The sequence below is a fragment of the Strongylocentrotus purpuratus genome, unplaced genomic scaffold, assembly GCF_000002235.5.
Source record: "Strongylocentrotus purpuratus isolate Spur 01 unplaced genomic scaffold, Spur_5.0 spur5_scaffold_7, whole genome shotgun sequence".
In the NCBI taxonomy this organism is placed as follows: domain Eukaryota; kingdom Metazoa; phylum Echinodermata; class Echinoidea; order Camarodonta; family Strongylocentrotidae; genus Strongylocentrotus; species Strongylocentrotus purpuratus.
In genome coordinates, this window is record NW_022145613.1 from 1,318,489 (window position 1) to 1,331,470 (window position 12,982).

Below are 12,982 nucleotides of genomic sequence, written 5' to 3' on the forward strand. Positions count from 1 at the left end.
TCTTTTTAATTCTCTTCTGTCTCATTGAAATAAAATGTTTAAATATTGGATTTCCTTTCTGTATGGGATTTCAAGGACATTCTCCAAAGAGAGGAATTTCACTTTCATGACAGCACATCAATTCAACGATGCTTACAGAACTCTATATTTGCTTGGTTTTCTTTCTTAGACAACTTTGATATTGTCTGTTCCAAGTCACATGGGCGTTAATTCTGTGTTAGAGTATATAAGATAATGCCCCTGTAGCTCCAGATAATATGTACATCACTAATCACTATCCACCAAAATGTACGGACCAGAACACTTTAGTGGTAGAATCATGGGCCTACTAGATAGAGATTGATCATATGCCACATTTGGAAGTGTGAAATCAGTGAAATAATTAATTAGATGGATGAAGATGGATTGATGGACAACTAGACCTTTGCTGTTTTTCATGCTGCTTGAGAAATCAAGTGGACCATGTGGCACATTACATTGCAACTGTCAAGGCTTAAAAAAACCTGGTTGGATATAATTATAAAGCCTTTTCATGTATGGTCATATAATTTATTTATCTTTGTATAGCATATATACTGTAGACAGGAATAGGAAAGTGCTCAAAATATGAAGATTTAATTCCAACGACCATAGTCCTAATACTGTGATTTGTATCAAACTTTTGACATTGAAATATGAAATTCCAGCATATTTATCACTCCTACAAATCTCTTTTATTTTTCTTTCAGAGCTCGTAAATCTCGAGACAGGGTGGCAGACTACATCAACAAGTCACTGTTTGTAATGGAGGAAGTGAATCTGATTCTCAGTATTAAAACTATACCAGCGAGTAATGAGGTGGGTTTACATTATAAGCAATATGGAATAGTGGTTTTCATGCCTTCAGGACTCTTAAATCATGAGGTTTAGGGTTCAAATCCAATGACAGTGTTTTATGCCCAGAGGCAAGGTGTTTCATTGATACTTTTATCCCCTGATCCTAGTATAGTAATTTTTTGTAGCATTTTTTTCTCTCATTTCTATGGGAACTGGGTTGAATCATGAAGGTGGTATAGATGTTATTGCAATTTGATTGATTTAATTTTCAAACTGATGAATCATCTTGATTTTGTTTTTCTTCAAGCCACAATGTTTATTTTGTTGAGTGGGCAGTGTTTTGGTATTTCCCTACATTACATTGACATATTTAGTAAGATGTGTTTTGACTGAGGAAGTAGTCCAATGTTATGTTATAAGCATTGTCAGCCATTTACACGAACTGGAAAAGAAAAATCTGCTAACCTCCTTATGATATGGAATTAAACCACCAATACAGATGTCTCGTGAACTACAAGAGAAATTGTATATTTTGATTTTATAGCTTAGTGTCATACTCGGTCTCTATTACTCTTGGTACTAAAGAAAGTGAGCATATACTGCCCAGAGTTGAGAGTTTTTTTTACCCTATGAAGGGGTTGTGAAATGTTCTTTAAAGATTGAATAGAATACTATATTGTTACCCCATGGAAGGAATACTGATCAAGCCTGACAATACAAAGTGATGCTTTAATGAGAGCCCCACAGCTATCATTATAATTTCTATTTCAGAAATGTTTGATTTGTTATTCATGTGCTTCATTCATACACATCTGGAAATATACTTGGTGTATCCATAAGCAAATATTAAGTTCACAAAGACTTTAAAAAAGTTATATGTGCAATGTATTTGTAACCTGCTTGACAATGGAAGTGAAAATAATGAACTCCAATCCAATCTATCTCTTGTGCTTTTCTTTCATGATGTGCAGTTATCCGACCAGCATCGAGCATACATCCGTATCCAAGATGAATGTTATATGTGCAATGTATTTGTAACCTGCTTGACAATGGAAGTGAAAATAATGAACTCCAATCCAATCTATCTCTTGTGCTTTTCTTTCATGATGTGCAGTTATCCGACCAGCATCGAGCATACATCCGTATCCAAGATGAATGCAAGAGACACAGCAAAGAGCTCCATGATCTACAGAGAAAAAAGGTAAGTCAAAGCTAGATGGCAGTGTTTCTTTTTGTTCACTGAAAACTAGAAATTAGTTGCATATATCCCTTTAATACAAAACTAATCTCCTTCTGGCTCTTAACGTTGTTGAAGTAGAGACTTGATTGAGACTTGATCTGAAGAAAAGGGCGAGAAAAATAGATCAGGAGCAGAAATTAAGGATATAGATATCAACTTAGTTGAAGTAGAGACATTATTGAGAAGTGGCATGAACTATTATTATAGAGCAGATCTGAAGAAAAGGGCGAGATAAATTGACAAGGAGCAGAAATTAAGGATATACAAAGAATCTCAAATACCTATTTGATTAGTTTGAATTATGTTCAGTAGACAAGTATTTAAGCATTAGAATGAAGGAAAGGGAAACTGCACACCCTAAAGAATGTTATACACACCACCATGCAAATCTTAATCTTTAATAACCTCCAAAGAAAAATGAATTGTCTTTTATAGATAATATGTTAACAAGAGATAACTTATTCAAACAATAATAGTAATAATAAAAACGTTACTTATAAAGCGCTTACCACCGAGGTCTCTAAGCGCTATAACAAACAAAAATAGACTGATAAACAATGCTTTCTTGTCAGTAATTTATACATATTTTCAAACCATTCAAATAATCTTTCATAATTTGTTTCCTGTGTAGCTCTTAGCAACAAGTGTGCGAGAAGCCCTGGTGTCAACCGAGAGTGAATTGAAGCAGGGAAGAGAGACAACAGGAATAGATATCTCATCAGATGGTCTTATACGATCGACAGATGGTACGAACATGTTCCCATTTATATCATAATCAAATCTATTCCAATGTCTTTTCCCTAACAGGCTTGATTCTAGTCAATCTCCATGACAGCATGCGTGTAATCACCACAATGTATAATGTACAGTTAAATGCTAGGTATAGTTAAAACATTGTCTCTTGTCACGTTTAAAAAACTGAGGAAATGCCATATATGTCAACAGATGGTTTTATATGATATATGGATATAACACCTATACTTTTTTTAAACGATCCTCCTACAACATCTGTTAGCTGATTTTTGCTTCCATCATTATGCAAGTAATACAATTATCTTGTTTCTTTTCTTTTTAGTTCTTGGACCAAGCAAGCTCCCAGAGGCTTGGCAGACACTCCCTAGTAAAGTCTCTGAGGTATGTATGGACTAGAGATTATGATTTTTTAAATGATGTCGCAGATTAAGATATAAGAATGAATGAAATTGATGGGTGTTGTTGCTATTTAAATTTGTTTATGAAAGTTTCCTTACTCTCCCGGCAGTATATCTATTAAGTGGCATCCTATTACAAACAAATTGTGTAATCAGGTTGTGGTTATAAATCCATCCATTCATTCATTCATTCATATGAATATCCTGTTCAAATGGAGTAAAGATGCCAAGTAAAGCAAAGCCATGTTTTGATTGCAATGAATTACAAGTACTGTACTTAAGGAAATCCTGTACCTTCAGGATTGGCAAACAGGCTGGCTCTCCTGTTTCGCATGAACTTTAAAATTTTTATTTTTATTTTAGCATGCACCATGGAAGTGATATGAGTCAGTAGAGACTTCTGGATTTATTGGAAAATGATGTTAAAGCCCCTCCTATTTTGTGCACTATTCATGAAGGTTTCCTTTACATTTAGAAAATTACATTTTTATAGATTATCCCTCTTCTTAACACTTTTTTCAAATTGTGATTTAATAAAAACATGAGATTTCTTGTAATTAATGCCAGTTTTCATGTATTTGTTTTATTTTTGTTTAGGCTTTGGAGAAGAACAAGACATTGAATGATCTTCATCATGATTTCAGTAAAGAAATAGTGAATCAGTGTCGTGAAGAGATCAAAGGTCAACCAACCATCAAGAGATTCAGACAGAAACTTGATGTCAGTAACTCATGGAAGGTAATTTATAACTTTCTTGACTTTTTAAAGTGAATGTATATTCTCTGAATTTCATTGTGTTGTTGTTGATGAAGATGATAATGATTGATAATGTGATCGTTGTTGATGGTAATATTGATAATAAGGATGTTGGTAAAGACTTTGTAGTTACAATCTTTAGCTATAACTATCATACTAATTTGCTCATATATCACTCTAGAAGCTAGCCAAGAAGCACAGTGGAGTTAGCATCAATCATGAAAGTGATAAGATGAGGAGGAATACACGACATAGTCTCATTGAGAAGAGACCAACGGCTCACTACCAAGCTGTTACTCAGAGACTCAAGACAGATGTCAATATGCATTTCCAAGAGGTGAGTTTTTCAAATGCCATCCCACAAAATATATAGATTTGCATTGTCCTTTTTTTTCTTTCTGTGCACAGTTTGTGAATAAAATGAGTTTGAGCTTGATTTTGAAGTTGCGTAAACAACAAGTGTTAGGCAAGGAATGGAATGGTTTGATATTGATATTTTCGGACCATTTTATGTCAAATAGGCCGTTTTCAGGAGTGCGGAAAACAAAAATTGATGTTGACTCTACTTCTTAGGAGAGGTTAAGTGTGACCTATTGAGGTATAAATTTAGGCTGTACTTCATCAAAATTAAATGTTTGAGCAAGAACTGTAACTGTTTCATTTATGTGATATGAATATAAGTAGTTTGATTTGTTATGCATTTCATTTTTACATATAAATCATGATTTTTTTTTACCTTGACTACATGTAGGTAACAACAAGGTTAGCAAGTCATCTGAATCTACCATTTTACTACAGCCGAGCTGATCTTTGGACATGCTATGAGAGGGCCTTCTTTCCTGGCAAGATCTCAGAGTTCCTGAAGATCTATGTGGTAAGTGATAATGAGTTTGATTAGACAGAGCATTTAGGCTGCAGCATACATAATTGTTGTGGTGTGATGTTTAGTCTAATCTTTATCAATATCATCTTTATCATCATCATCATCAATATCATCATCATCATCATCATCATCATCATCAATATCATCATTATCGTTATCATCATCATCATCATCATCATCATCATCATCAATATCATCATTATCATTATCATCATCATCATCATCATCATCATCATCAATATCATCATCATTATCATCATCATCATCATCATCATCATCATCATCAATATCATCATTATCGTTATCATCATCATCATCATCATCATCATCATCATCATTATTGCCATCATCATCATCATCATCATCATCATCATCATCATCATCATCATTGCGATCATTATCATCATTGTCATCATCTTCACATTGATATTATGACACTGACTATCGTCATACTCAAACTGCACCTCGTCTTTCTCATGAATTTGAACCCAAAATGCAATTCATTCCAGACCTTTTATCTCGCCCTTAATTACGCCATCTTCTTTTCATTTTTCTGCAGTATGCCTATCAGGCTGAGATAGCAGATCTTCAGAAGATCCTGCCTACCTCCAACCTTCAAGACATGCAACTAGACGACGAATGGATTCTCAACATCCTCGGACTCTATGCTCCTATTTTCAACATCCATGATGACATTGAGATCGGTGAGGATGTCACAGAACAGGTCATAGAACCTGAGAAGCAGTCTGAGAAGCAGGATCATAATGACAGACTAACAGACATTGCATCAGTGTCAGGGTTGGGTGACTTTGTCAAACACAGACTTCATATAGACGAAGACATTCGAGGGAGGTTAGAATCGGGGGTGGATGTTGATCTCCCCGAGGAGAGATTACGACGCCATGCAAGCCCTCATAGGCAAGGTGAATCGAGGCAATCATGGCGTAACACACAGATCATAGACTGTAAGTGGGTGACGGTGCCGATCAACATTGAAAGTGCGCAGTCGGAACCTTGTATCGTCCAGAAGCAGTTGAGGCAAAAGAGTGTGAAGCTCAGAGACCATGAGATAGCAGCAAGACATGCCTCGCTACCTGAAATCAAGCAATTGAAACATATAGCCGTTGAACAGTACTCCCCGCATAGCCTATTCCTAAATAAGGTATTGGACAAACCACATCCTCTGCTCAAGAAAGAGTCTAGCCACTTAGACGATCACATTGGTGATGATTCGGGTGTATTCAATGATCACCATGACGATGACAGACACAGTCAGAAAGGTGATCATAATTCCAATCTCAATAGAACAGATAGCTCAAGGACTGCTATGAGCGTGGAATCCAATGTATCACAACCTCTCAGTGCATCTGATCTATGTAGCTCCAACCCATCAATGGACGCATCCACCTTCCCGCAGGTAGTAATATCCTCAGACGCTGCGTCAGACGTTGAGAAGATGTCAATCACATCTAGCAGCCATGATCCTGTCAATGACATGGATGTGAACATCATGATCCAAGGAGTGGATGGAGAGATCAAACTAGACAGAGAGCTCTCAAGACGATGCAGGGAGAAGCCAGCTATCTCAGAGTTCTTGAAACGCTTCAGCCAGGCCTATCACTACTTCAGAGTGGTCTTAGAGGAGAGTGTTCCATGCTCCAAGCTTCAATGGTTGCTTCGATGTCTCAAGGAAGTCAACTCTGTGGCTGAGAAACAAGCATCTCTTATATCATGTAAGTATCTCACAGCATGCAAAACTAGTATTAGAATCATTTGCTAATGATGCAAATGTATCGACTAATTCTTAAACAGCACCTTGTGATTCTGTTATTGTAATGTTAACATAATCACAAATTGACAATAGAAATGGGCGATGGCCTTTCAGATATCCGAGTGTTTTGCCAATTAAAAGTAAAGGATATTCCACTTACTCCTGCAGTATCCTGTATGAAATTATATGATTATGTTTATCTGTATTATGTGCATTAAATGAATCCAATGTGAAAATATCATTGTTTTGATTGCATCAACAACTAGTCTTGCATTGAATTAAGCAGAGTGGTGATCATTTCTCATATCTCTCTCTCCATACATCCAGGTGGTAAGCAGCGCATGTTGAGTGGTGATGACCTGCTTACATCTCTGATTCTCTTCCTGATACATGGTGACCCTGGAGAGGTCACGGCTTTCTACCCACAACTCCGATTCTTAGAGGATTTCCTTCCTGACTTCCTGGACAAAGGAGAGATTGGATTTGCCGTCATACAGTTTGAATCTGCATACTCCTACATTCTGAGAGTGGAGAGGAAAAAGAGAGAGAGTGCTCAGTAAACATAACTCTCTAATGAGTAGTGCCGTTTCCAAGCCTCTCTCAATGAAAAGTTATTCAACATTGTATCACAGCAGTTAATCATCATACTCGGCAAAGCGCAGTGTAAAGGAAGAAGAGGAAAGCAGAGGATTCGTTGGATATAAGGTTTGACCAAAGAAACAGACAAGTCCTTAAAGGCCCCCTGCACTACTTGTAGCTACTTGCGCCCTCTATATAACAAACAATGCCTAATCAGTGACCATTGGTCCCCCATGATCCTCTCAGATAAGCTTTAAGAGAGCTGTGCAAAGTTGCCTTTAATAGGCAGAATAGCCCGGAGAAAATTTGTTGATGGGGTTTCTCATGAGTCAGGGACTTCCCTCTGTCAGTGGATTCAATTACATAATTGCATACTTTCAGTGCACACAGTAAAATGAGAACCTTATGTAACTTATGAAACTTTGCAATTTGCAATTACAAGAACTTTTTTGAATTGCAAATATTGTGTTTCAGTAATTTTCAGCATGAAGCGCTTGAAATTTAGACTATTTATAAACTTGACATGTGGCTCCATTCATGAGTAAGTTTCTGTTTGTACAGTAGTCACTATTTTACAGGTATGAAAAATTTAACTAGTCATTTTATCTTACTGGATAATCATTTATTTGGCGTGGTATAGTGACAAAATATATACATGATGGATTGGTTATGAGGAAATCATTTTATGGCAAACTTTTCAACTAAAGGACTTCTACCATATTGATCATTTACATTGAACAATGGGCCCTGTTCACTTTCACTTTCAATTTACTCTTTTTATCAATAGGCAATTGAGGCAAATATTATGAAGTCCCTCAACCACTGACCATAAAAACAAGATCGTAAATCATTGTATTATTACAGAAACGGTAGTGAAATATCATTGTTATATTTTCTTTTTCATTATCTATCAACTTCTGTATGGTAAAATTAGTGAGTTTACCAAGTTGTGTATTGCTTTATAATGTTGAATGCTGTTTGAACCTCCATAAGTTTTATACAGTGTGACCAACTGGTTCATGTAGGCAGCGGGTAAATTTTAGTTTTGATTTTGATTTTTGATCATTTGCAATTATATGAACCAAAGAATGCTCCTTCTAGGATATCATCCCAGTGCCTTTAGATGAAATTGGTAGAACACAGTATCACTTTTAAGTGCCACCTGAAGAAGGTTATTGCAGTTGCATTATGAACTCCCATTATTGATACATTTGCTGCTTCTCATAGCAAAAAAAGGGAAATATTTGACATAAATAGCTGCTACATGTGCATGAATATCTTGTGCAATGTAGTTAGTAATATCATAGTACAGTATTTTGTATGAATATATTTTTGCAGTATATTTTAATATTTTATTGATAAAAAGTAAATGTGTGCCTACCTGAAGTTCTATATTTGGGCTGTTTAGTGACCATACTCAAGAATAGGCACTATGTTTGTACATTTGGAATAATCCATGGAAAATTGGAAGTTGTAAATTATTTGTATGGCAGGACTAAACTGAGATGATTACTAGTGGTCTATCTATATTCATGAAAGTGGTATAACCAGGTTACAACCTGGGGTCCCATTGCATAAAACTAACCATTGATGGTAACATTGCTATCATTAATAAATACCATGGCGATATCACGCAACAGCCAATCAAATGAAGGCTTCCATGGCAGTTACTATAGATGCCAAAGGTATCATCAATGGTATGAATTGTGCAACATGGTCCAGATTGAGATAAAAACTAAGTCAATACTTTTGCCAGTCATGAATACAAATTATGAATTAAACTTCGAACAATATCACAAACGAAATGCCCAAAATTAGTTTATTCTAAGACTTTTGCTGTATGCCTTTGGAAATTATGGTTCAGTGAGTTTTATGGGCATGGTGGTTAGTTCATATTCACTTGTGTGTGATGCTATGTAAATTTCTTGTAAACTCTGATATGTACATATAGGTCTAAGTAGCATGCACTCTATTAGAATACGATTCTTGTACAAATTGAGCTTACGTTTTGTATGCCATGTGCTCAGAGCTATTTTTTGTATATACTTGAAATCTGCAAAATATTTTTATATAAAACACCCCATATTTTATGCAATGAAAAAGAAAGGTTTGCATGATTTAGTGTCGTCTCATTGATAGCCTATACACAGCTTGAAGTATCTTTATTTTGATACAAATAATGTACATCTCATATACCCAGTATGTTAAGGAATTTGCTACTTTTAAAAATAATGTGCCTTCAGTTATAGATAAACCGTACAGGTAAAATGAACATGTAAGGGTTTTATGTGACATTAACTGCTTTTATCATGCTCTTGTTTAATACTAATATAGTAGTAGGTGATGTTTGAACAACTCTTTGAATCTGCTCTAAATACTGAATTGATGTTTTCAAATGTGTGGACTTTAAACTTGAAAGTTATGAGGTGAGTTAAAGCACTTAGGTCCTAATACAGATTTGGTGAAGAGAATCATTTCAAGTTATTGTAGACATGAGGACATTTCATGATGTGGCAATTAAAAACAAAAATCTTTCTTTTAATGTCTTTCAAAGAAGCTGTATTCTTACTCAACATATGATATACTTTTTAATAAGATTTAGAGCCGGTACTCTTTACCACAATGTGGAAATATCTTGTAATGGCTTTAGATTGTTATGATAACTCTAGAGCATACACAAGAACTCAATTCATTTGGTAATGGACTTTTTAAATTATTGATTGCAACAACTCACAAAGATGTATTTAATAGAAGTGTCTTTATCATGAGAGATTTATGTAAACTGTTTGATATCTCAAGATGAAATGGTGATAATGATAATTTTTAAACTGTGTCAAAAAGGGAAAGCTGTAAATACACTGGCTGATTCATCTGATTTTGTTTTCTTTTGAGCAATGTTTTTAGATTACTTAGACAAAGTGGAAAAACAATTAATTCCATGGACTTTCAAAAATTGGCTATGTTTACTGATTGCTAAGCTTAGAATCAGCAGAAAATGGCTAAGGTTTTTGGTATGTGAACTCCCTATTATTGCATTACAAGATATTGTATGCTGAAACTATTTTATGGAATGCTGTATGAACTACATAGAGTATGTTGCAGCATAGAAATCACGAGTTTCATGATAAAACCAAAGACATTTTTACACTTCTTATTGGCTACTCAGTAATGGACAAGTATCTGTCTTGTTAAAATGTGATATCAACTCTTTCTACACAGATCTGTAAAGAAACATGTATGATTAATCCATTTCCTTAGGAGTTATATGTGTGTTTTCTGCAATAAAAAATGGTTAAAACTATCTTTCAAGCCCTCATGGCTTTCAGCGCACAATCTTCACTGTTATTCACTCTGTTTGCTACGTGAGAATGTGTAGCTTGAAAGTCGCTTTATATTTTTATCATATCAAAACAATATTTTTAGGTATGCTTTTTTAAATAAAATGGAGTACTGCCATGAAAAGCAGTGAGATACAAAGATTCAATCTGGTAGTGTCATTGTCATTTCTAGATTTGAGAACTCAGCATGGGAATTTCTTGAGAAAATGATGGTATGCCCTTTATAAGGAATTTGGGTATATGTATATGATTCTCATAACATGTACCTCACAACTCTAGTACATTGGTGTATATTGTCTTTTTTGGTGAAATTTCTTTGAAAAACTGAAGAGACACCGGTGTAGAGAGGGGCAATAGAGAATGAAACAAGACAGGTAATAGACAGAAGCAAACATAATTTGGAGATAATTCAGAGACAGAAGTAAACATAATTTACAGATAATTCAAATAGCGATTAATAGAAGCAGAAAATATTAAATAAAAAGAGAGTAGGAGAGGGAAAGTTACAGAGAGGGAGGGAGTGGAAGAGAAAGAGGAAGAGAAAGAGGGTGGGTGGGAGGGAGGGAGAGAAAGATAGAGAGAGAGAGAGAGAAAGAGAGATGGAAAATTACTTTTGATAAAAAAAACATTGCCATCACATTTAAAAGGATGGAAAGGCAGGATGGTATAGATCGAAGAAAATTTATAACACTAAAACATGTAAATAATGATAGCACAGAACTAATGTCAAGAGAAGAAGCAGGGGTTATATACGACAAGGTCTTTAATCCGTGCTCAAACATTGGCAAAAGCAAAATATCCCATTCCTGTTTGAAACGCATAAATGGAAAGAACTTGGCTTTCTATTGACCTTTCAAAAGAAGCGCTACATCATCATCGGATACCTCACAGTCCTCGCCTTCTTCCATAGGGCATGATTCCTCGGCCTTGTTAGTGAAGATAAACCATCTCTCCTATCCTTTCATTGGGAAGTCGTCAATTATCTTGTGGTTAATCACGTGTGAGACATGATGGCTTTGTGGTTTACATGATACTCATAGCCTTCAGATCATCTTATAGATCCTCTTCAAAAACCTTTCATTCCTTCCTCTTACACCCCTTCCTCATTGCATCCTCCATCCATACAACTCTACTGAAAATTGTAAAGCCTTAAGAATATGCCACCCTCATACATATATTTTGTAGTTTAAATCATGAATACAGTTAAGGACCTGTAAAGTCACAAAAACCCAGAGCATAAAAACCCATTTTGGGGAAAATGTATTTTAATAACTTTTGAAACCTTATATACCATTCTATATGCCTCTTCCATCCTACATTGTTCATCAATCCTACTTTCTTGAAATGTATTTAAGATTAGAGGTATGTTGCAATTCTACATGGTTTTCTAAACTTTAATCAAGACCTCAATAGTCACATAAATTGATAGGGTATATTCTACGTGAAGAGATAATGTAACCCTCACCCCCCCCCCCCCCCCAAAAAAAAGAAAAAAAACAAACAACAACTTATGTGTACTGTATATCATCTGCCAAACCTAGAGGGGCATTTAGTGAACAAATCTTTCATCCTAAAGTCAACACCCTTTTGGTTTAGATCTCAACAGATGATGTCATATCTGAAAAGAAAACCTATTTTGATACAATTACCTCAGTCTCTATATAGTCACGTAATTCAGTATGTTTTAGATGGCCACTTTTTCAATGTTCCTGTCGGTTAAGTGAACATTAAGGAGTTAATAGTAGATGCATGCTTGCCAGATCTTCCCTAAAAAACTGTTTTGCGATCACATTACAAAATATTCCCCATCGATAATCCTCTCTCCCACCTACATGTATAAATACATCGTCTCCATCTCCCCCTCTTTTACATATTCTCAATCATTCGTTTCTCTCTTCCCCCTCTCTTCCTTTCTAGCTTTTCCCTCTCTTTAGTGCTATATGTCTCCCACTCTCTATCAATAATTTTCTTTCTGAATCTCTTTCTCTCCTTTCTTTGGTCAGGAATATCTATCATGAAGAGGAGTAGTACTGGTAACTGTCACTTCACTCAACCTCTTTACAGGCACTGAATGATCCAACTATGACACAATTTTTTTGAGAAATAGCATAAATTAACATGTGGTTTGCAAGATGACTATGGTAAAAGCTTCCATATTGAGATTGTGAATGGTCAAGAGAGTCACTGAATAATTTAATAACAAATTAAAAAATTGCCAAATCAATTCCAAATTTGGTTATTTAACAGACCAATCCCATGCATGTCCCTGATATGTCTAATCAGGTCTTTACTCTCTCTGGGAAGGCTTACAATATCCCACTATTTCAGATTTAATTTTAGAATTTACATGTGGAAGGTGGAAGGAAAATTTCTAATATTTTATACCCTAAATGCAACTCTCTTCTCCAAAATGTGGTCACAGTTGATTTATACATATGGGACAACAAT

At 35.3% G+C, this 12,982-nt stretch overlaps 1 protein-coding gene across 5 annotated transcripts in view; it reads left to right on the forward strand.

Annotated features, from left to right (window-relative positions):
* Positions 1 to 10,680, forward strand: part of LOC115919768 — a 51,368-nt gene extending 40,688 nt beyond the window's left edge. For all 5 annotated transcript variants that reach the window (XM_030973927.1, XM_030973928.1, XM_030973931.1 and 2 more), the window contains 9 exons: positions 729 to 837; positions 1,931 to 2,017; positions 2,688 to 2,802; positions 3,132 to 3,190; positions 3,805 to 3,945; positions 4,145 to 4,300; positions 4,715 to 4,837; positions 5,406 to 6,579; positions 6,945 to 10,680. In XM_030973927.1, the coding sequence (XP_030829787.1) occupies positions 729 to 837; positions 1,931 to 2,017; positions 2,688 to 2,802; positions 3,132 to 3,190; positions 3,805 to 3,945; positions 4,145 to 4,300; positions 4,715 to 4,837; positions 5,406 to 6,579; positions 6,945 to 7,177 (2,197 nt within the window). In that variant the 3' untranslated portion in view covers positions 7,178 to 10,680. The remainder of the gene's footprint in view (positions 1 to 728; positions 838 to 1,930; positions 2,018 to 2,687; positions 2,803 to 3,131; positions 3,191 to 3,804; positions 3,946 to 4,144; positions 4,301 to 4,714; positions 4,838 to 5,405; positions 6,580 to 6,944) is intronic.
* The last annotated feature ends 2,302 nt before the right edge of the window (positions 10,681 to 12,982 follow it).